Source organism: Leucopleurus acutus (assembly GCF_964270905.1).
Source record: "Leucopleurus acutus genome assembly, chromosome: 1".
Classification (NCBI taxonomy): Eukaryota; Metazoa; Chordata; class Mammalia; order Artiodactyla; family Delphinidae; genus Leucopleurus; species Leucopleurus acutus.
In genome coordinates, this window is record NC_139142.1 from 83,400,217 (window position 1) to 83,427,027 (window position 26,811).

Sequence of the window (26,811 nt, forward strand, 5' to 3'; positions counted from 1 at the left end):
ATGAGGGTTCCACACTCTGCTTCTGAGAAGGGTGAATTAGGAGCTGGAGTGGGGGGCGGTAGGTGAAGGGGAGAAAGAGGAAAAAGAGATGCGGGTGAGGGGTTACCGAGCCAGGACCGACCTTGCTTGAAAGGAAAGGAGACGTGGCAGGCAGGGAAGTCGGAAAGATGAGGCAAGGGCGGGAGGGGCTTCTCAGCAGTCGGGGCCCTTTCGTTGGAGTCTGGGGCCCTTTCTGCAGGAAAGGGGGGTTGTCCTCGCTTGATTTTCGGCTGGTCTTCCCAAAGCCTTGCCCTGGGGGCAGCAGCCGCTGGCGAGCGTGGGGGTGTTCCTTGGCTCGCAGTTCTCTGCACTGGGTGCTGGAGAGAAGGGGGACGAGGGATGTAGAAAGGTGACGGCCAGGGCGGGGGTGAGATTAGATTTCTCGGGGGGGGGGCGCGGGTAGCAGCTAGGGGATTGGGGCTCCAGGGTCGGGTCACCATGGGATACGGGCTCATGTTCTGGAGACGAGGAGAAAATCCAAGAAGCCGGCAAAGAAAACCGCCCCCTCCACCACCCTTGGCACCGTACCCCTCCCCCCAGGCCCCACCACTCCCCGCACCGCCTCCCGCGGCCGCCTCGTGCTGCCCCCTGCGTTGGGACGACCGACCCACGGTTCTGATTGGTTGGAGACCGGGAGGGGGAGCCGAGGGCCGGATTGGCTGGCGGGGCCAGCGCAGGGCGGGGCGGCTGATTGGCGGAGCTGGCCGAGGGGCGCGCTGCTGATTGGCTGGGGACGAGGAAGCAGGAAGGAGGGCGGCGGAGGCTCCGCTCTCGGGGAGTTTGTGGGGGAACCGCGAGCGGCGTAGCGGATCCCGGAGCCCGGCCCCCGCCGCCCGCCCGTCCGGCTGCCTGCCCCGCCCGTCCGGCCCCCGCCGTCCGCCCGGCCCGGCCAGGCGCGCCCGCCCCCCCGACGGCCCCGCCCGGCCGCGGCCCCCGCTCCGCCCGCCCGGCCCCGGCCCCCAGGAGGAGGCGCTGACGCAGCAGCGTGGAGCCCGGGAATTGAGCGCCCCCGGGGGGTTCCAGCCGCCGGATTCCAGCCCGGCCGGGGCCTGCGGGAGCCCAGAGTCGCGCCGTCCGCGCCGCCGTCCCGGTGAGCTAGGGGCCGCGGTCGAGGATGGGGGAAGGGGCGAGCGAGCGGGAGGGAGCGAGCGAGGGAGGCAGACGAGTGAAGGGGAGAGGACCGGTCGCCCGTCAGCGCGCCCCACCGAGCGCGCCGCGCCGCCGCCCCCGCCAGCCCGGGAAGGGACGGACGAACGGACGGACGACGCGAAGCAGGTGCGGCCGCCCGCTCGCTCGTGCCGCCTCTCTCCCCCGGGTCCGGCGCCACGGTCCCGCCATCGGGGAGTGCGGAGCGCCTCGAGGTGACAGCCCCTGGGGGCCGCCCGCTTCGCAGGCCGGGGGCGGGGTGGGTGGGGGCCGCAGTGTGGCAGCTTGGCCGGGCGGCGGCGGCGCGGGCGTCCCGGGCGGCGGAGGGCGGGAGGACGCCGGTCGTTTCTCCGCCGAGGCAGAGCCGGCTCGCCTCCGAGTGCGCGGGCGGCGAGGCCCCCGCCCCCCCGTGCCCCCTCCCCCCATCGAGGTCCCCGAGGCAAGGGGCCGCGGCTGGGGGCGGCGCCGCGGGATCGCCAGCACAGGGTGGGGGGCGCCCTCCCGCGCAGGGAGCTGACCGGTTATTGCTGGATGGGGGGCAGGGGATGGGGGCCACACCGGGGCGGGGGGTAGTGTAGACCAGACCCGATCGGACTGGAAGGAAGGGAGGCGCCGAAGAGGGAAGGGAACCGGTTCGTGAAGCGAGTGTGGGCCGCGGGAGGCCCGGCGGGGACCGTGCGGAGCAGCGGCCGAGTCCGAGGTGGGGCGGGGGATCGAAGTTGTCAGACCGCCTCTAAGTGACAGCGGGACCCAGTGCTCGCGGCCGGGCCTGGCCCTGCCTGCCTCGCCGCCTCTCCTCCAGGGCCGGGGGCCGGGTCAGGTCGGGCCCGAGGGGCCCGCTTGGCGGCGAAGCGCCGGACAAAGGCGGCGCCGGAGCGGGCGCAGGTGGTGGCGTCGGGGAGGGGAGCGGGTCCGAGCCACCCACCCCAAGGGGAGGGCGACCCGGCCGGACTCTGCCCTGGGGATTGCGGGGGCCGGGACGACCGCCGGGAGGAGCTGCGGCACTGGCTCACGGCTCCAGCCTCGGATCACCTCGCTGTTCTGGGAAGAGTGGGGTCGACCCACTGGGGCAGAGGGACAGAGGTGGGGGTGTGCACATGGTGGGCCTGGCCGGTGGCGACCGGGTTGCTGGACTCACCAGGAGAGAGTCCGGTGAGCAGCTCTAGAGTCTGCCAGGACTGAGGGGTTTCAGCAAGAAGACTCTGTCCACAGGCAGAGGGTTAATCCCACCTGGGACATCTCCCAGTCGCCCATTGTCATTAGTCTTAAGAGGACAGAAGACCAGTTGGACTGGGGACTAGGAAATACCTCCCAGAAGTGCTCCAGCAATCCATGGACAGCTGCCTTCAACACTAGTGAAAGAAGGTACTCACATAGAGAAATGAGAAGCTGAGTTTATAAACCCAGGCAGGAATTTAATTATTAAATAAAAAAGGTTTCCTTTCTATCACCTGAGAGACTTTCCTCCCACCTTTTCCACCCCCATGCCTTCTGCAAAAAGGAGAAAAGGACCCCAGAGAGACCACATGTCCTGGAGGAACACCACTGTCCTTGGCCAAGTAGAGGACATTTGGGAACCAGTGGCTTAAGCCATGAGTGCTTCTGACCCCACCAGTTACCAGCTCTAAGCTGGATGCTGTTTTTGCATATGTAAAAACCCACTCAGAGCTCCTGTGCCCTCTCCTGTGATCCCATACTTAATGGAAGAGTTGGGACCACAAAAACAGGGAGACTTAGGGTGTTTAAAATGTATATATTTGATAAAATCTGGGTCCCACCCCAGGAAGGTTTTGGTTATGAGCTGCTCCCAGCTGTGGTTGACTGTAATCCCTCCTTGGGAAAACCGCCTGTCACCCTTGCTTAGTCTGAGCATGGAGTTAATTCATAGCCACCCTCCATCCCCCTCCCCAAGAGGGTCTAGACCCCAGCCTGGGTGGAGTTGAGGCTTGTGGGAAAGGGAGGTATTACCTCATGCAGGAGACTAAAGTTTTTCTGAGAGAATTTAATTGTATGTCTAAGATCCAGAGGATGATGCAGCATCTCAAGGTCTTTGTGTCTCCTGAGGGGCTCTCCAGTATGTATGTGATTTCTTTTGGTGGCAGTCAGAAGGGGGTGACCTGTCTGGCCACCAGAACCTAAAGGAGAATGGCCAAAACAATGATTCCCTCTTTGACAGGCTGTTACCTGGCAGGAGACTCATGTCAGTCAGATCTAGTGTTTAAGAGGGTTTGCTCTGGAGAGTTTAGCCAATGAAGAGTTTCTCTCTTTTTTATATCTCCCTCCCTTTCTTCCTTTCTGTTGCCCTGCTGTTCCCATGTCAGGCCTATGTTGTTATCATGACCTCCCTGTCCCTCCTGCTTCCTCTGGCCCTTCTGATCCAGTCTGTACACAGCTGGTAGATCATTCTTTGTAAAGCACTCCTTTCCCCATGTCACTCCCCTACCCACAAACTTGCAGTGACTCCCCTCTTCCTGCAGTCTCATCCTAGACAGTCTCCCTTAAGGCTCTCCCCTAGCCATGCTGCGCTGTGCATGTTTATCTCCCTGCATCTTTGCTCCTGCTGATTTCGCCAGTTGTCCCCAGTTAGGAGCCCCTTGCCTTCTTCTTCTCCTGCCTGAACCCTACTCTCATCCTTCATCTCAGACCACTCCAGGCCAGCGTTGCTTGCCTCTGAGATTGTGACCCTGGATTTTATAACATGGTGTCTTCTTGAGTGTTTTTGTCAGTTGGAAGTTTCTTAAGGACAAGGACAGTGTGAGTATTAAACCTTTGTGTGTGTGTGAGTATTCTAGGATTTCTGGTATAGTGCTGTGCACATCGTTTTTATTGAATGAATAAATGCAGTTGGCTGCTTAGTTGAGTGGGAGCAGAAGGGAAACGTTCCCTTCTGTTTCCCTAGAAATGCTAGTATAGGAGTTCTTGGTGGTTTCTGACCTTTTTAAGGCATATACATAGGGTGTATTTGGGGTGCTTTAGCGTGGGGAGCAAATGATTGCTTCTGATATTCCAGCTGGTGAAGTGTCTGTCCTGTGGATTGCTCACATGATACCATATAGACATGAATTGGAAAAGGACTGTAATCCTGTTTTCCTCCTACCTTACCAGGCCATTCTCGCTACCCGGCTTTGCTGCTCTTATGCAATTTTCCTTGTTGTCCGTGCTAAATGAATCCATATGTTTTATCCCTTCTCAATCCTGGGTGTAAATGGGGGAGAAACACGGTTCTGAGAACAGAAAAGGAAGATTCCTGGGTCTGGCGTGTGGACAGGGCTTTGGGGACTGATGTTGGAGGAGTTGTTTATAGAGGCATCGCTGATATGGGAGGCACCATCAGTCCCACACTGGACCCATCAGAAAGGAGAGCTTATGATCCCAGCTCTCTTGGAACTTCCTTTTTTGTTTACCACCAACCCTGGGCCATGGGAGAAATGGGAGAGAGGACTGGTGACTGGTTTGAGTCTAGACATTGAAAAAATAAATTCCGCATCCATCCCCTTTCCCCCAAACCTCCCTTTTGTGCCCCAGTTTGATGATTAATGGACCAGCATTTCCCTTCCAAGCAGGAATGCCACCCCTCACAGTTGCCATGGCAATGCAGACCGCTCCCCCGTCAATTAAAAAAAAAAAATCCGCACTACTTCTCTCCTCCTTGCTTCTACAGTAGTAGGAGACAGGTTACCTCATAATGCATCTCCTGGCCTCTCTTCTCAGCTGCTTGGGCTGTTTGTGCTGTGTGTTCTAGAACACGGCCCTTCCTCTCTTTCTGAGGATGGTCTGAGTTGCTCCACTCTAAGCAAATTGTGCCCCTCTTGGATCTAGCAGCTCCTGGAACACTTTTACAAAGAAGCAGAGAAAATTTCTGCTTTTTTAATTCACCCACAATGCAGATTAAAAACCAAAAAGAGCCTTTTTCTATCTTTTCCTTTGGGGTTAAAAAAAAAAAATCCCCTCCACACTGTCTCTGGTACATAGAGGTGTAAGTTGGGGAGCGTTTTGACATCCATAAAGGAAGTTTCAGTAAACCTGGAAGGAATTAAGCCTCGCAGCATACAGAGTTCACATTGGAGTTCTGTGGAGATTTTCGATTTCTTTATTTTCATTCCTCCCCACCTCTGTCCCAGCATTCAGGAGGACTTGTGTGTTTTCATTTTATCTGTTCTTACTCCTCTTGGCCTTGCTCCGGCAACATCTGGCCTCAGCGCCCTGTCGCAAGGTGTCATTAAAGAGAAAAAAAAAAGCTTAAGGGGAAAATGTCTCTGGAGTTGAGAAGTTGCCTGTGTTGAACTAAGGCCGCCAGTCGAAGCTGCTGGGTTTATGGAGCATTATACGAACAGCCCCAACATTAAAGGGCCTCCTTTTTATGAATGGGTTGTGAAGAATGTAAATAAAGCAGCATCTCTCAATGGGGAAGCATTTTACATAAGCAATACTACCCCAGCCCGAGTATTTATGGGAATTTGCTAGCATAGTCTGGCAGAACTCACTTCCTTTGTGAACTTGCCATTGTGTTGGGGACTTTGGAGGGACAAGAAGAGTGTGCTTTGACACGGAGGGCAGCCCCAGTGCTCCTGCTCTGCAGGTCCCCGGCCTTGACGTGATGGGCCACCTCATGGCTGGAAGTGCCTGCTAACCCTGAAAAGGTGGACAATACAGCATTTAGTCAAGAGCCTGTGATGATTAGAAGCATAGGCTCCTGGCACCTGGGTTCTGAGATTCTGCAGCGCCTCACCCTTCAGGCTGCTTCTACCTCCCCGGAGAAGGGGACAGGGAGGTCCTGGATGATGAAATCCTGCCTGTTTTTAGGGGAGACACCTAACTGTAGTAAAATAGACTGGTTTGAATTTCAGCTCCTTTATGTTTCCCCTGCTCACCTCCTGGTACTGCCACTAATGAGCAGTAAACCGGCTAATAGGGAGAAGTAACAGCAGCAGTGGCCGTGAGGCTGAGGCTGCAGGCGCTCTGCTCAGGGCCAGACAAGTGCCCTTGGCTCCAATGAGCTGGCTTTGCAGAGTGGCTGAGTACTAGCCTGGCCCTGGGGTGCAGTGGAGGTATTGGTGTCCTGCCCTAGGTGACTTGGTCTAGCGGCTGGGGATCTAACTGTGGTGGGTTTGGTGAGCAGGCCTCAGGGCAAAGTCACATCCAGGACTTTGTGTGATGTCCCGGGAAGCATTTTCATCCAGATTCCATTTTTCCCAGTGGGAAACACCTGCAAAGATGGTTTGTTATTAACCTGTCTCAGCGTCCCACCAGTAATAATAACAATAATAATAACATTGCCCTTGAGATCTTCTGCAGGCACCACGAATAAGAGAATGGGTTTGTCTCTCAGCCTCTCTGAGGTTTGAAATAGGAGCTTATTTCTGAGGCACCATAACCAAGTTACCTGAATGAAAAAATGACAAGTGACTGGTCTTAGTTAACAGGATCAATGCCAGGCAGAAACTTGAGGTCTGCATCTTTTTTCTTATGTTTCTGTTCCAATAGGTTTGCGGGATGGGGGTGGGGGCTTTAACACACCTGGTGTGTTAAGACACCTGGTGTGTCTCTGCCTCTTGTGACCCCAGGGTCTCACCTGGAGTGGTACTTACCACCCCATACTTCCCTTCCATCTTCAGTGCCTGTTTGGGCCCCAGCCCTCCTTACATGCAGCTCTTTCAGTTTCCTACCTGCAGAGGAGAGGGGTAGCCCTCTTCAACGGCAGCTGCCTGTCTAAATGTTTGGGGAAAATTCAGTTTGTTAATCACATTCTCATCCGGCCAGGTGGTTTAGAGGTGAATTATTATTATTACTGTTTTTTTGGCTGTGTCTTGTAGCTTGTGGGATCTTAGTTGCCCTACCAGGGATTGAACCCGGGCCTCAGCAGTGAAAGCGCCAAGTCCTAACCACTGGACTGCCAGGGAATTCCCTAGAGGTGAATTATTAGTTTTTAGAGCATCTTTGCAGATACCACAGCAAAGGTATTAGGGTGTTGCTTGATGCCAGGATATCCTGATGTGTATGCCAGAATGGAAGATGGAGTCACGATTCCACTATAGTCAGGGTCAGCAGGCCCTCCTCAGTAGTGAGGGGTGTCTCTGGAGGCGTTCACACAGTTGGGACAAAGTGTAGAAAAGAATTGTAAAACAGATGAAATGACTGTAAGAGATAATCGTCAGAGAAAATTGGAAGGACTTGGACTTATTTGGCCCAAAGAGGTAGCCATAGAGGTCAGGTAATACATCTTCAAATATTAAGATGGCTGTTTGGAATGTGATGACCAAATTTCTGTCTTCATTGCAGTCCGTGATGGAGATTTCATCTGATTCGAGACGTGGTTAGATGCATGGGGTGGGGGGGCAGTCTGTAGACTCCTTTCCTGGATTGACTGTTAAAATCAAGAAAACATGTCTTTGCAGCCCTTACCCCTTTCGAGGATATAAAATGGGTTTGTTTCAGAAGTGCATCTAAGAGCATATTGGGAACTTTGAGAGACTTTTCTGTAGAAACAGTTTGTAAAATTATGTTTATGTTCCCTGGCCAGTATATAGATGGCTCTTAATCGTAGTACATTTTCAATTCTTTTGTCGTGAAAAATCAGGAAAAACTAATAATGTGTTAATGCCAATAATTAAAACAGCACAGAGAAGCAGAATTGCACATGCAAGTTGATCTCGAATGTTGGTCTGTGACTCAGCAGCCGTCCTGTGTTGCGGTTTGGGGCGTGGGCTTGGGGACTGACACCAGCCACCCCGCCTCTGCCCTCGATGGTGTGGGAGTGTGGGCAAGTTCTTCTGCCTCTCTGTTTTCTCCACGTTAGAGTGAGATGATATCAGCCACCGGGAGTGGGGGGTGGCAAGGATGAATGAGAGTGACGGTGACTGTAAGAAGTAAGTGGAACAAGAGGAATAGTCTCCTGAGATAGCTAGGCAGGTTGGGAGAGAGAAGAAAGAGGACAGTCGTGGAAGAAGGTTGTGCTGTGTAATATGAGAGAATTCCTAAAGTAGCCTGTTGAACTGTAGATTATATTGAAGAGGCAAGGTGGACTCCTGGGGATGAGGGATAGTTTGGAGGTTAGAGTTTCTCTGGGCTGTAAGTTGGGCCATCAGTCTAGGGTGGAAATGTTATATGGGATGGAGCAGGTGGGCACCCAGATCTTCATTTGTTCAGTAAGCTCTTACTAAGCCCTGTGGATAAGATTTATTGGTAAGGAAGGCAGAGCCTGCCTGTCCCTGCAGAGCTTGCATAATGAGGGTGTTACTAAACAGTTAATTGGTTAGGCGTGAGATATTCAGGTTGGCTGCCTGTGTTTCTGTTTGTGCTGTGGGAGTATTGGGAAGCCCTGGTCTTGGGTCTTGTTCCTCATGGCTGTTTCATTCAGTACATCAGCACTTTGCTGGGCAGAGCTCCCATGTTGGCCTGGCTGGCCAGTTTCTTGTGTTCAGGACAAGAGATTGCACCTCCAGTCTTGGCACGCCATCTTAGAAATCCAAGTTACTGGTTCCTGGAGTGTCCTGGTGGTTGAACCAGCACATATCCTTTGCCACTCCTGGGCAGGTGCCCGGAGCAGGCTGGTGAGCTGTGCGTTTTTTGAAGAACGGTGCATCAGTACACGAGGTTTCCTCCTGGTTGACCTGTTGCTGAGCCTTGAGGTTCCCTGTCCCTGTTCCTGCTTTATTTTTTCCACACTTTAACTGCCGGGAGCAAATGGGTCCTGCTCCAGGAGGAGATTTGCTTCTGGCCTGGTCTGTGCACTGTGGAGTCTGGGTGGGAGGGTCTGAGGGAGCCTTAGCCTGGCGCTCCCTGTCCCCCAGCCTGGAGTAATCCTGTATGGAGCCAATGGTGGTGAGTCTGGGGAAAGCTGCATTTGTCTCCCGCCCTTTCCAAATGTTTAGGAAGCACATTTCTCAAAGTGCTGCCCATTTCCCATTGGGCTTAGTACACCTGGCAAGAAGTAGATTGTAGACCCTCAGTAAGAGTCTGAAAGTCCTGGCTCAAATGTGCCCTCTGGGAAGCTGCCATGGAGCCAAGCTCTCTGTACCGAGCTCCGAGCCCTCAGTCACAGCCCTGTCACGCTGTCTTGCCCTCTGTCTTCCTACCAGCCCAAGCTCCAGTTCCTCAGTCTGCTTTGCATTTTTCTTCAGCACTTGGCGTGATACTTGACATGTATGGGGAAAGAATGAGCTTGTGTTGAGCGCCTGCTGTATACCAGGCACTCTGCTAGGCAGTTGACACACACTCCTATTTAACTTGATCCTCATAACAACCCTGCTGTGTAGGTAAGGAAACCAAGGCTCAGAGAAGTTCAAGCCATTGACCAAACCCACTTCGGATTAGCAGTGGCACGAAGTGGCTTCCAGCCCCGTGTGGGTCTTGCCTTGCTGAGCTGTGGTGAGGGGCCAGCAAACGTTGGCTGAATGAGCAAAGGTCACAAGAGGTGCCGTGTGCCTGGGAGTGAGCGACGGGTGCTCTGGCTTAGCTGGACCGACACCTGCACATAGAGGTCTGCCTGGTGCACACGGGAGCTGGGCACTGGGAAGAAGCTGGGGGAAGGTAGGTTGCCTTCAGTAGGGACATGTGCCTTAGAGGAAGCCTCTACAGACTAGTTTTGTATTGCATGTGATTACCTTCTAATTTGTCAGGGCTGAGTTTCTTAGAGCAGAGCACTGTGGTATGACTAAAATACAGTGTTCTCTGCCCACTGTCCTCACTCAGGGGTCTGTGTGTATATATTGACTTACAGGTCCCAGGGGTAAGTGTTGTCTCCCTCACTCTCAGCCCCCCTACCTGCAAGGAAGGGCCTTGCCCTGAGACTAGGGACTGGCTGTTTCCAGTGAGAAGGTGAAGGAGATTCCACCAACTCTACTGTTACTATATTCCTGTACTTAATTGCAATTCTAATGTAAAATGGAGAGGTCCATTTCATAGTCTGAGTCCCCTCCCTCCCCACAGAGATGTTAACAAGAGGTGTGATATCTGGCTTTGGGTCCAGAGCCAGCAGTACGTGGAGGTTCTGGATGCTCAGGTGTAGCTCTGGGCGCGTGTGTCTGGGCGCTCCCGCTGGGATGCTCAGCGTGGACAGGAGTAGCCAAAGGTGGGGCCTGGCTGTGGGGCTGGGCCGGTGGCTGCACCGGACCCTGTGTGGGGTGGGGGTGGGCCTTCCCCTGCACTGCTGCTCCTGCCTCTCTGGGCTCCTGGGAGCCCCCAGTGTGAAGTGTGAGGAGCAGGTGGTCGACAGGCCAGAGATAGGCTTGGTGCCTCCGGGGCAGGCGGGCCCAGCTCCTCAGATGGCCACGACCCGAGGGCAGTCTATAAAACAAGCCGCATCCAGACGGGTCAGGCCAGTTCCCTTTGGTCAGGCGCCGGGCTTCCTGCCCAGGTGTTTGTAGGGTCCCAGCCTGACTGCAGAGTAAATTGAGTACCCACAGCAAGTGAGGCTGAATGGGCACCAGGGAGGCCCTCTCTTCGGGGCAGTACCCTGGGGCTTGAGCTCTGAGCTGCTGGAGCCAAGGCTTCTGCTCTCTCTGGGAGCCTGCACTGAAGCTGCAGTCAGATGGCAGCAGCAGGCAGAGCGAGTGCCCTCTGACCCCATCCCCTGGGCCTTTAGCATCTGAAGATCTCGCCTTTCTTGTTTCTTGGAGGCGTGGAGCTGTTATTCAGGGTCTGTGGGATACAGTTTCTGACCCTGCCCTCTTCGCTGCATTGTAAACCGAGCCCCCCAGAGTTCACCCCAGACTGAGTCCCGAGTGGGATAAGGGTGGCACGGCTGCGTTTCCCGGGGTGGACACTCGGGTGTTTTCAATGGAACGGTAGCAGAGCAGGGGTCAGGTACAGGCTGCGTTTTCAGATTTCTCACCACTCCCGGTGGCTCTGGACTCCTCCTAATGTGGGGATTCGAGGGCTGAGGGCAGGCCACCCTCCACTGTCTGTGGGTCTGAAAGAGGGGGATCCCCAGGATGTTGGCCTGCCCGGTTCCTACTCTGCTAGGCTCCTGCATGGTCCCTAGTGTCATTCTCACCACCACTCTTAAGTAAAGTTCTTTCTGATGTGTCTCTTTGAGATGAGGCATCTGAAGTTCAGCAAAGTTAGGTAAGTTGCTCATGAGGGCCAGAGCTGGATCCAGGTCTGGCTGACTTAAAGCTTTGGCTGTTTCCATTTTACCGGCTCTAGGGGGTTCAAGAGATACCAGCCGCATCTTTATCTGGCTTTATCACAAGAATTTCAGGAGCTTCACCTCTCTGTTTTTCCATGAAGTAACATCAACTAAATTTAAAAGAACAGGAGCTTGCCTTTGTGCTCTTCCTGCTTTTCTTCTCTGATAGCAGAGTCAAGAAACTCAGTGTTCGTGAAAAAGTATTATTCCGTTGAGGGGTGGCGGAGGGGGTTATTTTATTCCAAGAGAGATTGCAGAAGTGGGCAGTGCTTACTTAACTCGGTGCCTACTGTGTGGCTTTAGGGGTAATTGGAGGGAGGTGGCTTGGGTCAGGGCCCTTCCTGACCCTCACCCAGGGGACCACCTGGTCTGCTCTTACCTAAGACCGCCCCCCCAACCCCAAGTACTCCCTCCCATTACAGATAAACCAAAAAGCCTGAAAAGCAAAATTTCAAGTGCAGTGGGTAAGAGAGGTTTCAGGAAGAGCAGTGGGGCAGAGCCCTGGGTCCTGAACCCCTAATGATGGGGGTGTGGGTGTGGCCTAGAGCTGGGTAAGTTAGGGAGAGCCATGGCCAAGGCTGAGGGCCTCTTTCTGCCCCAGGGCAGCCTCTGCTTGGGGGAGTGATCTGGTTTCGACCTGCTCATCCAGGCCCCCACCCTTGCCCTCGTTTCTCCTCTGGTGCCCACAGCCCATCTCCTCCAGGCCTTTGACCTGCTCTTGCACACAGTACCTTGGGTGTCCTCCACCTGCCCTGGTGGGCCGTGGGGGCTACGTATAAGGTGCTGCTGCAGCTTGAGGGCAAAAGACAAGGCCTCCCTCCTTTTCTATTTCTGTGGAGATGACTTCTCCCAGCCCCGGTCAGGCTTGTGATTTTGGATTTAACTTGTGATTCATTGGGTCTTTGGCTCAGAGGACCACCGGCCGGCCACTGTGCTTCAGACTGGTTTTCTTCAGTGAGGGCTTGCTTGACATGGTCTAGGCGAGCTCTAAGACGCCCTGGGGAGTCCCTCCTAGGAACCTTCTCCCGAGGGTGCCTGAACTACCTGCCCCTGGGAGGACAGGGCTTCCCAGAGAAGAGGAGGGTAGTCTGAGAGAAGCAGGGCACTCTTGTCTGTTGGTAGTGGCAGAAGGTTCCTGGTTGAGCTGGTGTGTAAGTGGGAGGGACAGGACAGCAGGATGGTTGGCAGAGCTGGAATGGGAACCAAGCCTCCTGCTTTCCCAGGATCTTCTTCCCCCATTGAGCCGGGCCACCCCTGCAGGTTGGAGGGGCCCTGGCAGGCTAGGCGCCCCTCCACCCAGCCCCACCCCAGGGAAAAGCTGCTGCCGAAGTTCTCACACGTCCATCTGGCTTCAAAGCATGACTCACTGACTCTCTTCAGCCTGGAGTGCAGTGCGCTAGGCAGCAGAGTCCCCAGCCTCTCCTCAGGAGCGTGAGTGACATTGCTGCCTTAGGCACCACGTGAAAGCAAGGAGTTCTGCGGGTGATGGGATTTGGCAAATTCAAGGGAGGCTAGCAGGAGGCCCAATATGCTTGATTTGAAAATGTGACTTGCACCCTTTGATTTAGAAGCTTCCTGGGCTCATCAGCCTCAGGGACAGTGGGTATCCCTGAGGGACGAAGAGGGAGGTGAAGGAGTGAGATACTCTGCCAGGAACAAATTCCCAGGTTCTGGGGACAGACTCCCGAAAGTGGAAGGCTTTTCTCCGAATCTTTTTCATATTGCAAGGGAAAGACTGAGTGGGACCAAGTATCCCAGAATCCCTGGGCCATCCATCCATGTAGCAAGTCTACCAGCAAATTGAGGGTGGGGGGAAGCGAGGGCAGACCAAGGACGACCATGGTCCGCTAAGAGCTCTTCATTGGCCAGGCTTGGAAACACCTCCCTGTGTTCGCTTTCTCTTTCCCATCCACTCCTCCTTACTCTGCTTGGTGTCCATGTCCTTAAAGGCCATAAGCCCAGGTGACCTCAGCCTTGGCCACCGGCCATTCCCAGGCCCGACTCCTCTGGTAACTTGGGGCCTGTTGAGGGGCTTTGGCCCCTGCTCAACTGTGTGGTCTATTCACTGTCCTTCTTCTCCAGGCCCTTTGGGGGTGGGGGAGGGCTGGGCGCAGGCTTCCCTAGGAAATACAGATGTGCTTCTCCTTGTTCCTGCTCCTTCACCTCTGGCACAGGGGTGCCCTGCCCTTGAGGGAAGGGCCTGGGGTTATAAGCAACTGGGATTCTTTTGAGGGCTAATAAGCGTGCTGAGCAATCAGGGATGGGTGGACACCCTGATTAGAAGAAAGCGTCTTAGGTAGCCTAGCAGATGCCTGAGGTTTTTCAGGAGCACTCCAGTCTGTGCTTCAGGAATGAATGGATTTGCCTCTGTGACTCTCTGTCCTGCCTGGGGCCTAGTCTCTGGGTATGCAGGTCCCCGCATGTGGCCAGAGCAATGCCTGGCACCCCGCCTCCCTTTTCCAGTTTTCCAAGTTCTTTCTCAGGGGTGAGGGACACCCCTGCTGCCCTCAGCCTGGTTTTTGGAGCACTCTTTCTCAACTAGTGGCATGTCTCTGGAGAGAGGGTAGAGGGTACCCAGTGACCCCAGCCACTGGCCCAAGGCCACAGGAGCTACTGGAAGGGCTCTGGATTCCCTGGGAGTCCTCAGGCTTGGGACTTTCAGGGTTAAATCCTGGCCCTGCAGGGACTGCTCCCAGCTCCTCTGGTGGAGCGAGAGTGAATAACAATAGCAGCGGAGAAATCAAGCTGAAAAGCTTGCTGGGCAGGAGGGGTCCCAGAGTGCTGGGGAGGGCAGAGCTCCGTCTGACACCTTACTCAGCAGCATCTTGCTTTGTTGGGGTGTAGGTAGGGAGTGAACAGCATAGTAGTCTCTGACCACCGATGCCGGCAGTGTCCATCCCCCCGACCCTGCCCCTCAGCTCTCCATTGCCTGGGCTGTGCCAGCTTCCTGCACACAGCCTGCTGCCTTTTTCATTTACGGGGGTGCCCGGGGGGCCCAGGTATGTTGGAGGTGGGGAGGGTGTCTGCTAAGCAAAGTTAAGGGATGATGCCTGGTCGCAGGCATTTTCTGTCTGGGGCTCTGGGTTTCCTGTGACTCACCCCCATCCTGCCCCCTGCCTGGCATCTTGCCTACAAGGAGGGAGTCCTGAGGAATAAGGCAGGACTAACAGGGCTGCCTGGGTTTGTCGCCTGAGTTAGTTCTTCTATTTGGTACTTTCTTTTCCCAGCTCTTAGTGGCTGGTGGGCCTTTAAAGCTGTACCACTGGTCTAGAGTGTGGTCCCTGGGTTTCCTACCTGGGAATGCTGGCCCCAGCCTTACTGACATCCCTCCCCCAGGCACTGGCACTGGGCTGTTTGGAATCTGAACTAAGGTGGGGCTGGCTGAGACCTCCCCCCACAGGCTCCTCACAGCCAGGCCTTCACTCTTGAGGGGGCTTTCCAGCAATACCCAGGTTATGGCTGTCCTGCTGTATGTGCCAGGCAGGTGTCCTCACAGGTGGACTTTGCCTCCTCCACGGCCCAGGAAGCAGGTTCCGCATCTCAGCTCCTCGCTGTCCATCTCCTTATCCTCCTGTGGCCAATCTCAGAAGCCTCGAGAAGGGGGAGGGGGCTGATAATGTCTTTGAAGGAATTGGTGGGCTCTCACCACCCAAGCCCCTATCCTGGATCCATGTCCTCAGGACAGTCTCCTCCTGTCCTACGATGAGTATCTAGTGGGAGAAGAACAGGTAGAGACAACCGAGAGCTTTGCCCCCAGCTTCTTCTGTCTTCCAGCTCTGGGGTTTGCATTGCTCCATAGGGTCCCCAGGGGCTTGGTTCAGAGGAGAGTGGGGCAGCCAGTCCTTGCACAGCTGCTGGTAGCCTGACCCCGCTAGACCTTTGCACTCTGGAAGGGGGTGTCCCGGGAACATCCAAGCTGGAGATGGAGTGAGTGGCCAGAGTTACTGCAGGGGATGCGGGCCAGAGTTACTGCAGGGGATGCAGGCCAGAGTTACTGCAGGGGATGCGGGATGGGCTGCAGTGGGGGAGAAAGCAGGCCAGGGCAGGCTTCTCTCATTGCCTGCCTTATGTCCTGCAGCTTGGAGGTACTCCATGACACACACTCGGAGGAAGTCTCTTTCCATGCTGAGTTCGGGCCCCACGGGCCGCCAGGAGCCCCTGCAGATGGAAGGCAGCAGTATGGAGCAGGGGGCAGAGGGTGTGGAGCCAGGTCCTCCTGAGAGCCCAGGGCACCTCACGGGGCGCCGCAAGAACTACCCACTGCGGAAGCGCCCGTTAATTCCCGAGAAGCCCAAGGCCTGCAAAGTGCTGCTGACCCGCCTGGAGAATGTGGCTGGTCCACGGAGCGCAGATGAGGCTGATGAGCTGCCCCCCGACCTGCCCAAGCCCCCTAGCCCAGCCCCATCCAGTGAGGACACTGGCCTCCCCCAGCCCCGCAAGCGGCGCCTGGCCTCCCTCAACGCTGAGGCCCTCAATAACCTGCTGCTGGAGCGGGAAGAGACCAGCAGCCTGATGGGCACCCGCCGCAGCCGAGGGGGAGACCCCCACCGCAGCCGGGACCGTGACCAGGCCACTGGAGGCTGGGCCTCCTCCAAGAAGCGGCCCCGGCTGGGGGACCTCGGAGGAAGTCGGGACCTGTCCCCAGAGCCAGCACCGGATGAAGGGGCCCGCCGAGATGGCGATCCAACTCCCAAGAGACTGGCCAGCCTGAATGCAGCTGCCTTCCTAAAGCTGAGCCAGGAGCGGGAGCTACCCCTGCGGCCGCCTCGTGCCCATCCAGAAGCAGATGGGCACTCCACTGAGCCACCAGCACTGAGGGCCCCGAGGCCAAAGTGGGCCAAGGTCAATGGCAAGAACTATCCCAAGGCCCGGCAGGGGGCTGGCTCTGGGGAGGCTGCAGGCCCACCCGGCTGGCAAGGACACCCCGAGGAGCCATGGCCATCTGCCACCCCTCATGGGCCGTCCAGCCAGCCACCTTACCAGCCCCTGAGCGAGGCTCTAGAGAGCCCCTTGGGGCTGCGCCCTCACCTGCCCCTGCTGATGGGTGGGCAGGCAGCCTTGAAGCCGGAGCCCGGGCGCCCAGGCGAGGAGTCACCTGCCCCCAAGCAGGAACTGCACCAGCCCTCTTTCCCCGCACCCCAGCTCTCCCCGCTACCGATGCCTGGCAACCCCGCCGACTACAATGGCCTGTGTGGTGGGCCTGAGCTCATCGCGCTAGGCAGCTTCTACCTGTACTGCAGCCAGGCCGGGCTGCGGTGTGGGGGCTACCCCTCCTGCTCCGTGCTCCCCGAGGACAAGCTGTCCCCAGTGGCTGCAGCTAACGCGGGGCTCCTCTTGGCCCCGAGCTCAGTGCCCGCCACGGGCACCCACTTCCAGCACCCTCCATGGGGTTCTCGCTACTGCTCCAGTGAGGATACTGGAGTGAATGGCTACAGCATCTGTGAAATGTTGCCCCCGTCTCTTACCCACATCGGCACTACCTGTGGCGGCCCCTACAAAATGCCTTTTGCAGCAGGTATGCCTTCCTGGAGGTGGGGTACACCAGGGAGTCTCTGAGAAGCAGTGTCCCAGGAGGGTGGGGCGCACTGGCGTCTGTCTACCGCGTGGGAGAGTCGGGGGTTTTGAGAAGGGAGGATTCCTCTAGTTTTGTGCCCCCAGCCTAGGAGATTCCCAGGAAAGAGGCCCGTGTTTAGCTCTTAGCAGCCCTGCTCCGTCCCCACTGTCTATGGAGGTTTCTCGGCATGGCAGTTAGGTAGCTTTGTGGTGGTGAAGTGGGCAGGGTGTGTCTCTCCTCCCTCTCCACTGGGATGCCCATTCTTAGACTTTGAGTAGCAAGTTAGATGCTGAAATTAGCACTTTTGCCAAGTTCTTCCCATGTCCTTCTGCCTTCCTCGAGGAAAACTAGAATTCCTTACTTCCCGGGAACCCAGACCATCTGCATGCCAACCGAGTTCAGCATTCACGGGAGGGGTGGTGGGTACCAGGCCCCGTAGGTGGTACCAGCTGCAATAGGACAGCTTCGTCCTGGCCATACAGGCCTTGAAAGAGAAGTAATGCTCAGACTTAGAATCACCTTGCTAGGTACAGACTGGGTGGGCACACTCTGAGAACAGACAGGCTGCCATCAGGGCCTGGGCTTTGGTGTCTACCTTCTTGGCAAGATCCAGACACCTGAGAGTCTCGTGCTGTAGTTGTTGAGACATCCCTAAGTGATCTCTCTTTCCCCAAACTGGCAGGAGTGTCCTCACATGCCTCTCCAGGCTCCCTTCCTGGCTCCTGGGTGGAAGTGAGGTGACCAGAGCCATGCTAGCCAGCAGGTCTGCCCTGCTGCTGGTGAAGTGAGGGGCCAGGCCTTCTCAGGGCTCTCCCCTCCCCTGCACAGCCCTTCTTGAAGGGGTCCATAAAACAACTTTATAAACTGGTTGACGCTGGCCAGACTGGTTGTTTCAGGTTCTCGCATGAGTTGGAGCTCTAAGAAATGAGAACAAGCTTCTTTCTAGGCTCTTCTTTTTCTTCCGTACCACTCTCTAAGTCTAGTCACTTAAACTGTGGGACCCAAGACCCCTAGCCCCTTGCCCTGGGACACCAGTAAGCACCATGTGCCAGGCGCTTGTTCTTAGTGCTTTATATATGGGAGGCCATGTGGCATGTTAATTGAGCACAGACTCTGGAGCCAGACTGAAATGTTCTCCCCACTTCTTCAGCCACGTGACTGTGGGACAAACCAGTAACCACCCTGTGTCTCAGTTTCCTTAATTGTAAAATGGGGGTAAATGGTACCTACCTCATAGGGTTGTTGTAAGGATGTGAAGAATTAATATGTTGATAGGAAAACACCTAGGACACACTATATGATACTCACAACTACTACTTCTGTTGCAAGGCACGGAAAGGTAAAGTGACTTGCCTGAAGTCACACAGCTGGTAAGTGGCAGATCTGGGACTCATATCCTGGTCTCACTCCAGATCCCCTGCTCCTAAGTACGGTGGAAACCTTAGAGAAGGAAGATTAAGTCAGAGCTTAGAGATGCCATTCCCATTACTTCCCCTTCTCTCAGGCTAGAAGAGGAGATGGAGATGTCTGTGGGCCAGTCTCCAAGGTCAAGAAAAACCCTTGGCCAGTCACTGATCATCTCCCTTAACAGCCTCTGACGCCACCTGCCACCTCAGTGGCCTTTGGGTTCACGCTTAGAATTAAAAGAAGAAGGCTCTGAAAGCAGAGGGACCGGGGGTTCCCTGCTTATCCTTACCTGCCCTGACCTCCCTCTCTCCTTTTTCCCAGAAGGCTGCAGGTCCCTGGGCCAGCTGGAATTTCCTCTCCCAGAAGCCGGCCACCCTGCCTCACCTGCCCACCCCCTCTTGGGATGCCCTGTGCCCAGCGTGCCACCTGCAGCAGAGCCTGTCCCCCATCTTCAGACACCCACCTCGGAGCCCCAGACGGTAGCTCGCGCGTGCCCGCAGAGCGCCAAGCCTCCTAGCGGCTCCAAGTCAGGTCTGCGCACGGGCTCTAGCTGTAGGCACACTGCGCGGAGCAAGGCTGCCCGCAGGCCCAGCCACCCCAAGCAGCCTCGCGTCCAGCGCCCACGCCCCCGCCGCCGCCGCCGCCGCCGCACTAACGGCTGGGTGCCCGTTGGGGCTGCCTGTGAGAAAGCCGTCTATGTCTTGGTGAGTGCCAGCTCTCAGCTGATGGGGAGAAGGGAGGGTGGCGGTTAGGGACATAGGACCTGCAGTGAGTTGGGTCCCAGGAACCCCTGGCTCTAGCCACTCTGAGAAGTGACAAGGGGTTCAAGCTCAGTTGTACCCCAGGAACTGATCACACTGGCCCGGCCTGCTCCCCCAACCCGTACTGATCCTGTGCCCTGTGCCTTGGGGAGTCACGGAATGCACAGTCAGTCACAGCTGGTGGCTGCCATCTCTGTCACCGACTCTTAGGGAAGCCTCCTGAAGTGTCTTCACCTCTCATCCCGGATTATAAAGTGGAGGACTTCCCTGGAGGCTTTTTGGATAAGTATGTATAGGGGAAATTGGGATAGGCAGAGAAAATTGGTGATACAGGAACATCTGGGATGATGAAAAGAATGTAGACTGAAATGTATCCAGCACGTCTTAGGTGCCAGAACCGAACTAAGCACTTTACATGCATTATCCGTTTTCATCATCACCGCCGCCCCGTGAGGTACGCACACACCCCGTGGTCCTAGAACTACCCTCATTTCACAGACGAGGAAACAGGCTTAGCAGTAGATTAAGTCATTTGCCTGTGATAAGGCTTTGCTGCTTATACCATGGTGGTTTAAGAGTCAAACCCAGACTGCCCATTAGGAATCTTGAGGACCTGCCCGGTGCTGGGGGCTTGGAGCACGAGAGCCGGCTGTCGTGGGTGTGGTGGTCGGAGTGCAGGCCCAGAAGTTTCGAGCCACTTTCTTACCCCTGTTCCCATTTCTCTTCCTTTCTCCAACGGTGAGGATTCTGTTTCCTGCCCCTGAAAGCCAGGCTCAGGGAGGAGGGGCCAGAGTGCAAACCACTTTGGCAGTCTCCCATCCTCAGCGGTTTGACTGCCCTGAGGAGAGCACAGAGAGGATGTCACTCCCTCCGCATGCTGAATGCGGCCCCACAAGCCTTGTTTGTGTCATTGGTTTGTTGCTCAGGATGAACCGGAACCAGCCATCCGAAAGAGCTACCAGGCGGTGGAGCGGCATGGAGAGACGATCCGAGTCCGGGACACTGTCCTGCTCAAGTCAGGCCCTCGAAAGACGTCCACACCTTATGTGGCCAAGATCTCTGCCCTCTGGGAGAACCCGGAATCAGGTACCCCTTGTCTAGAGTTGGACCTGGCACTAGTGTCCTGCGTCCTTGGCAGAGTCTGCCTTCCACTAAGCCAGCGTCTGTCTGGTGCTCAGGGCTGCAGACGGCCTTGTGCTTGGGTTGGATCAGCTCATTAACCTTTCCAGCCATCAGGGCCTGAGCGCCTGTCACCCTGCCTCACCTGTCAGTGCCTTTTCCTCCTCCTTCCTCCATGCCTAACAGCATTCTAGGCCACTGAATTGCCAGACTTGGCCCAAGGCAGGGGATAGGGGTGGCCAGAGCCTGCAGAATTGGCCTAGGCTTTGAAGTTGGATGAGCCTCCAGGGCAGGTGGCCAGCCCGCCTGCCTATCTAAGTAACTCTGGAGCTGCCAGCTCAAGCCCTGATTGCTTCTCTTTCCCCCCTAGGAGAGCTGATGATGAGCCTCTTGTGGTATTACAGACCAGAGCACTTACAGGGAGGCCGCAGTCCCAGCATGCACGAGGTGAGCTGCCTGGCGGGGGAGAGGCTGGGGCACTGAGAACGTGGTATGGGGGGGTGGGGCAGCCTGGGCATTCAAGTCCCTGGACTCATTACCTTGGACACCAGAGAACCTGGGGAAAGGCCTGAGTTTTAGCCTCTTTTCCCAACACTGCCCCAATTCATGTTTTGAAGGGAATAGTAACCTTTGTCTTGAAAGGTGGGGCAGAAAGGGAGCCCCCAAGAGCAGGGTGCCAGAATGGGAGCAAGTAGTTGTGTCTTCCTGGCGACAGGAAAGGGGAGGTGGAGCTGCACACCTTTACTGTCTGCAGCAGGAGAGGGAGGGGAGAAAAGACTCTACTGACACCCCTTGCTATCTACCAAGCCGTGTGTGGGTTGCTCCACCCCCGGTCTGGGCTCCCTTTTACTTTTTTTCCCCTCTCTGGGACTTTTCATCTAAATGGGAGAATGCACACCAATTCCCCTCTCCTCCCCTGGGCTGGGGTGGGGGTCGGGAGGCTGATGTCAGTCAGAGGCTGGAGCGGGTACTTGGCTGCTCCTGAGTAGGACAGGACCTGGGAGGAATGCCTTGGGCTGCTTGATGAGGAACAGTTAGGCTGAAATTCCAGGGAAGCTCCCTAGCTTCCTGGGCACTAGCTGGAGTTGTCTATCTCAGGTCAGGAGTCCCAGCAGAGTGGTTAATGTCTGCCTTGCTCCTGGAGCTAGGTGCTTCCCACCCTGGTAGCCAACCTCCTCCTCCCTCCCCTTGAGCCTTTGCAGAATGAAGTCTTTGCATCGAGACATCAGGATCAGAATAGTGTGGCCTGCATTGAAGAGAAGTGCTACGTGCTGACCTTTGCTGAGTACTGCAGGTGGGTGGTGCCCTGTACCTCTGGCTAGCCTCTCCCCTCAGACTTCCCAGGGCTATTTGGGTGCTGCCTGTGATCCCCAAGGGGATCTGACTCACTGGGCCTAACCTCCTAGAACTTTCTTCCCACAGTCTGCTTCCATCATGTAATTTTTATGGAAAAAAAAAAAAAAGAAAAATTGTTCCCCCTCTGAGGCAGAGTGATTGGGGCAGAGTTGCAGAGTCGGGGATAGTTAGAGTACTGCTCTCAGAAAAAGTCAAGGAGAATTGACAGGTGATTGGGAGGGAGGCCCTGGTAGGTGTGGTTCCCCAGTGACAGAGAAGATGGTTGGCAGAGAGGGCATAGGCCCAGGACAGGGATGGAGGCAGCACCTGCCCTTGTGGAGGTGGGAGGGGGTGTCCCAGCCCTCTGGGCAGGGTAGGGAAGGAATTGGTCTTCCTGCTAAGATAGCTGTGGTAAAGACAGCGAATGGTGTGTCACTGCAGATTCTGTGCCATGGCCAAGCGTCGAGGCGAGGGTCTCCCCAGCCGAAAGACAGCACTGGTGCCCCCCTCTGCGGACTACTCCACCCCGCCACACCGCACAGTGCCCGAGGACACGGACCCTGAGCTGGTGTTTCTTTGCCGCCATGTCTATGACTTCCGCCATGGCCGCATCCTCAAGAACCCACAGTAGCCCCCTCACGCCCACACTGGGGCTGCCCACGGGCAAGTGGGGCTCAGGGCAGCGGGCACTGCTTGAAGCACAGCACTTGGTTAAGGGGCCACAGGAGCCTGAGGTGGCTGGCCTGTGGTTCTCTTGTGGGGGGGAGGGCAGGGGCCCCTATGGATTTGGGCCCCATGGGAGGGAAGGGGAGGCCAGGGTATACGAAAAGCATCAGAGCCCTCAGCTTGGCCCAGGGCACCTCTCTGTGGTCCCCTGGGCAGAGACTCCTGAAGAAGCAGTCTTCCCTGAGGCTGGGCCAAGCCTCAGGGGCATGGCCCCTGGGGGGATTGGGGGAAGGTCCTTCAGGAACCAGGCCCTTCTTTGTCCTCCCCTGGGCCCTTCAGGGGGGAGTGGGAGCCAGCTTTACCTCACCCACTGTGACCCGCTGCTTCCCCATTAGCCTGGGACCAGGCTCTCCCAGATTCTAGCACAGCTCCGAGCTCATTCCTTTGAGGCCTAGGGAGCCAAAGTCTGGCTCCCAGAGCATTGACTTTCTCTTCCTGGACTTGGGGCCTTTCTCTGGCATTCCTCCTTTGCCCCTGCAGTAGCCCCTGGTGCTGGGACAAGTTACCAGCCCTCACAGTCATGGGTGTGGCCCCCTTGTGGGAGTCAGCTTCCTGTCCACCTCCTGGTGAAGGCCACCCAGCAGGTCTGGCCTCCCAGAAATTAACTGATCAACATGGGGTTTGTCATGTCTGGGAGAGCAGAAGGGAGCTGGGAGGGGGTGGGGGCAGGGGGCAAGGAAAATTGCTACCTGATTTATTGAAGACTTTTCCTCTTGCCTTACACTTAGAGGTTTAGGAAACCTCTTGCAGAACTTCACACATGACTTTTCAAGCCACACCCACCTGAAATCAAACCAAAGGAGTGCTGTGGCTCCCCTTGCCCTGCCACCTCTTACCCTAGTCTTTTGTAGATTGCACTAATTTACATCCCAGCGAGAATCAACACTGTATCAGTCCACAGACCTGCTGAGCTGCAGCCACTCACTCTAGGAGCTAAGGACCGGCATTTTCAGTTTGTTCCTGTTGCCCAGGGGCCCTGTTCTCACCTCATGCTGCTCCCCAGAGTAGATTAGCAGACTCAGCCCCCTGCTATCCTTGCCAGAACTAGGCCCTGGCCCTGGGGCACTCCGTGTGGCAGCTGGAGCAGTCTGGTTCTTTCCTATTTGTACCAAAGAGGAGCCTGGTAGGGAGAGGGAGTGTGGCTTGGGCCCGGCGCTGGGCACATGCTCGTGAGTGATTCCACAGGCCACAACCCTGGGGACAGGAGTCAAGGAGGGCAGCACTGGGTCCCCCTTCCCTATGGAGGGGCAGACAGACCCTGCAGGCTGAGGAAGTGGCACTGGGTGAGGACAGTTGGGCGGGAGGTGGAAGTGAATCCTGAGGGCACTCCCAGCGATCCCCCAGCCCTGTGCTGTCCCTGAGCAGATGGCTGCTCCTGATTGGTCATTGGGCTTGGGTGAGGCCTGGACCATTCAGAGGTGAATTTACACTTGGGAAGCCCAACCCCAAACCTGAAGGGAAGGAACTTGGGTCCCCTTGTATTGAATAAGCTGTTTGGAGGAAGGCATCATCAGTCCAGGAGGGCGGGGCAGTAAGAGAGGTTGGCAGAGTGGCCGTGGGGTGGGGCCGTGGTGGCTCTGGAGACCCAGCCTTGGAGCCTGCTCTTTCCCAGGGCACTGGGCCCTTGCTGCCAAGGAGCCCAGCCTCACCCAGCAGGAGATCAGGCCCCTCGTCTCCCAGGAGGCAGGGTCTACTGCCCACAACTTAAATGCTTTTGAAATCTCTTAGATGTGGAAATATTTTTTCGAACCTGAAAATGCAGCTGGTAGAATTTCAATGGAAGCATAATTCATGTAAAATATATTTTAGTTGATATTTTGTAAAATGCACTTTTTGTGTGTGTCGACCCTGGTTTCTCAGATCTGTATTTCAGTGTTTACAAGGGAGGGAGGACCTTTCCTCACCTCCCTTTTGACAGAGATTAGAAGTACTTCTTTAAGAAAAAAAATAATAAATTTGAGAAATTGTATTGATTTAGAAAAGGACCATTTCCTGTGTGTCGTGTCATCTTTTTGTGTGTGGGTGCAGAGGGGCTCACCACTCTTAACCACTGCAGTGCAAGGGCTCACTGAGGTCAGTAAGCAAAGAGCACAGGAATGTGCGGGGAAACAGCGGGAGGAGAGGAGACAGAGGGAATGGGAACTTGAGGTGACTTCTTCGCATCGTGGTGGGCTGAGTGAAATCCTTGGGAACTGGTCTCCAAGTGGTTGCGCGGTGAAGATACCGCCTCATCACCTTGGATCATGCCCCTGGAGAACTGGCCAGCAGAACCTGTTCGAGGGCCTTGGTATCTTGCAACTGGCACTCCTTGCTGAGGAATTGAAGGCTGAATCATGAGGCCAAGGGCTCAGACGGCCTGGACGCTTGGTTCAGTCAACCTAGCTCTAGCCCCAAAGCCTCAGTGTTGACTGTGTTCAAGGTGGGGTGGACCTAAGGCTCTCAGGGTTCCTAGGAGGCAGATATGCTGCCCAACCCGCTCCTGCATTTTGTAAGGACATCTGGGCAGCTGCACTTCCATAGAGCTTGTTAGTGGCACAGGCAGCATCGTGGACATACTGCAGCATTGCCATCAGTGTGCTGTCCACAAGGGTCCCATGAGATGGGCAGTATCCCATCATTTTACAGACGAGAAACTGGTGTGGAGACAAGTACTTTGTCTAAGGACTCCCCCAGAGTAAGTGGCCATTCCTGTATTCAGACTGCCTCACTGTGACTGCTAACACAGAAAACTGCTCAGAGAAATGAGCACATGTGGTGCAGTTACCAAAAACTTTCTCAAAGTTGTTTTTTCCTCTCCTAGTATAGAAGACGTATTTACCGTTTAAAAGATAAAAGATTTCAGTGGAAATAATCCCATGACCAGAAATCTACCTTCAGTGCTATTGGAAGCAAGGAGCAGTTAGGTGAGGGCTAAACCCTGATGGAGACTTCTAAATCAGTGAATGGTGTCCTGAGATGCACCCCAGCATTCAGACAGAGTAGGGAGCCTGTGCTGAGGAGCTGGAAGGCCACCAGGTTTCCCATTCTTTCCCCTTGCGCATGTGCTGTGCTCACACTGCTAGGATTGGGCGGGCCATGCGTGAGTCTTTTAGCTTCATCTCATCCTTCAGGAGCCCTCATCCTCTGAATTCCTCTCATCAGTGGTAACTCCATTCTCGCTAAACTCAAAGCCTGTGGCATCTTCTCCTGTTCCATCACCTCCTCAGTACAGTGTGTTCTGGGGTTAGCTGCTTTCTCCCTCCGTGTTTGTGCTCCATTCATCTCTGAAGGATCGTGATTAGGAATTTAGGATTTAGAATCAGACCAACTCACACAAAGTCTCAGCTTCCCTGAGCCTGTTTCCTCAGCTGTGCACCGGGGATGCGCATAGTACCTACCACCCCGGGTGACTGTGACCACTAAAGAAGGTAATGAATACAACAGATGACACCTGCCTCAATAATGTGGACACTGTTTCATAGCCTCACGGGCTCCCCGCATGTAACAGGGTGAAGTCTGGACACTTAGCTAGGTGCCCAGTTCAGATCAGTAAAGGCTGGCTACTGACTTCCGAGGCATTCCCCATGTCTGTCTCTAGTCCACGTGGCCAGCCCGGTGCCCGTGAGCACGTCTGACTCCAGGCAAGGAGGCTGCTGCTCTGTGCCCCCAGCTCCTCACCCTTCAAAATGTGTGCTGACCACACCAGTGGTCACGTGGCAGCAACTTGTCACTGGCCCCTCACCAGTGTCCCACCTCTTCAGGCCTTGAAGAGGGAAGACAGAGGAGAGAAGATTCCATTTCCAGACATTTCAGCATTCCCCAGTGGATAAACACTGTAACCACTAGGTACTGTCTTAAATCTAAGGGTCACCATAGAGCTGAGCCATTGTCAGTGCCTGACCGTCTAGTTCCTCTTTATTGGAGTGGCCAGGACACGGCGGGTAGGGGGAGCACACTGGGGACTCTGCTTACAGCAATTAAGACCTCCAGAAATTTGGGACTCAAATTTGGGAGTCGGTGGAGAACACTGCGGAAGCCCCTTGCCTCCAGACCCGCTGTTGGAGTGAGGGCTCGGCCGGGCCAGAGTGTGCGGCAGGGCGTTGCGTGCAGGTCCTCTCCTTCCAGCTCCCTGAGGGCACGCGCTGCGCGGGAGAGGGAACCGCGGCCTGGGTCTTTCCTGCCTTCGGGGCCTCGGCAGCTTTTGAACCCGAAGCGCGGAGGACCAGGACGGCCCTGGCTCAGGCGCCCTCTCCAGGGTGGGGGTCCGCACGCGCCCTCCCAGCCCCCTAGCTGCAGGGGTGCCCGCCCCTCTCCACGCCCCCGGCCTGGGCCCGCCCCCGCGCCTGTGTCACGGCGGGGCGGGGGGCGGAGAGCGGCCGGGCGGGACATCCGGCCCAGGTCCCTCGCCGCGCCCGCCGGCTGCCCGCCGCCCGCTCCGGTGCCGCAGCCCGGGAGTCGGCTACCCCCGCGCGCGCCGGGGCCTCCCGCCAGCGCTCCGCTCCCCTACCCCATCCCGGCTCCGCGGGCCCAAGCCCTCGGGCCCGCCCCCAGCCCGAGCCCGCCTCCCGGGCAGCCCTCGGATCGGCCGGGCCCGCGCAGGCCCCCGCCCCGGGAGC

The 26,811-nt window shown here is 56.1% G+C and overlaps 1 protein-coding gene across 3 annotated transcripts; it reads left to right on the plus strand.

Moving 5' to 3' along the window:
• The first annotated feature begins 851 nt into the window (after positions 1-851).
• Positions 852-22,303, plus strand: BAHD1 (bromo adjacent homology domain containing 1). 3 transcript variants are annotated; one of them, XM_082843131.1, is made up of 7 exons: positions 852-1,129; positions 15,393-16,829; positions 18,597-18,979; positions 19,963-20,122; positions 20,526-20,602; positions 21,349-21,449; positions 21,932-22,303. In XM_082843131.1, the coding sequence occupies exons 2-7, from the start codon at positions 15,407-15,409 to the stop codon at positions 22,119-22,121; spliced, it is 2,334 nt and encodes a 777-aa protein (XP_082699257.1). In that variant the 5' UTR covers positions 852-1,129; positions 15,393-15,406; the 3' UTR covers positions 22,122-22,303. The 3 variants fall into 3 exon arrangements, with proteins under 3 accessions (XP_082699257.1, XP_082699256.1, XP_082699255.1); XM_082843130.1 differs by having other exon boundaries at positions 1,030-1,129; positions 21,358-21,449; XM_082843129.1 differs by lacking the exon at positions 852-1,129 and adding an exon at positions 1,217-1,314.
• The last annotated feature ends 4,508 nt before the right edge of the window (positions 22,304-26,811 follow it).

Bases quoted from the DNA above. Each gene is read 5' to 3' on its own strand.
- BAHD1 (XM_082843131.1), top strand. From the start codon at position 15,407: ATGACACACACTCGGAGGAAGTCTCTTTCCATGCTGAGTTCGGGCCCC. The intron at 20,603-21,348 runs GTGAGCTGCCTG...CCTCCCCTTGAG, and splicing joins GCAGTCCCAGCATGCACGAG to CCTTTGCAGAATGAAGTCTT. The intron at 21,450-21,931 runs GTGGGTGGTGCC...GTGTCACTGCAG, and splicing joins ACCTTTGCTGAGTACTGCAG to ATTCTGTGCCATGGCCAAGC.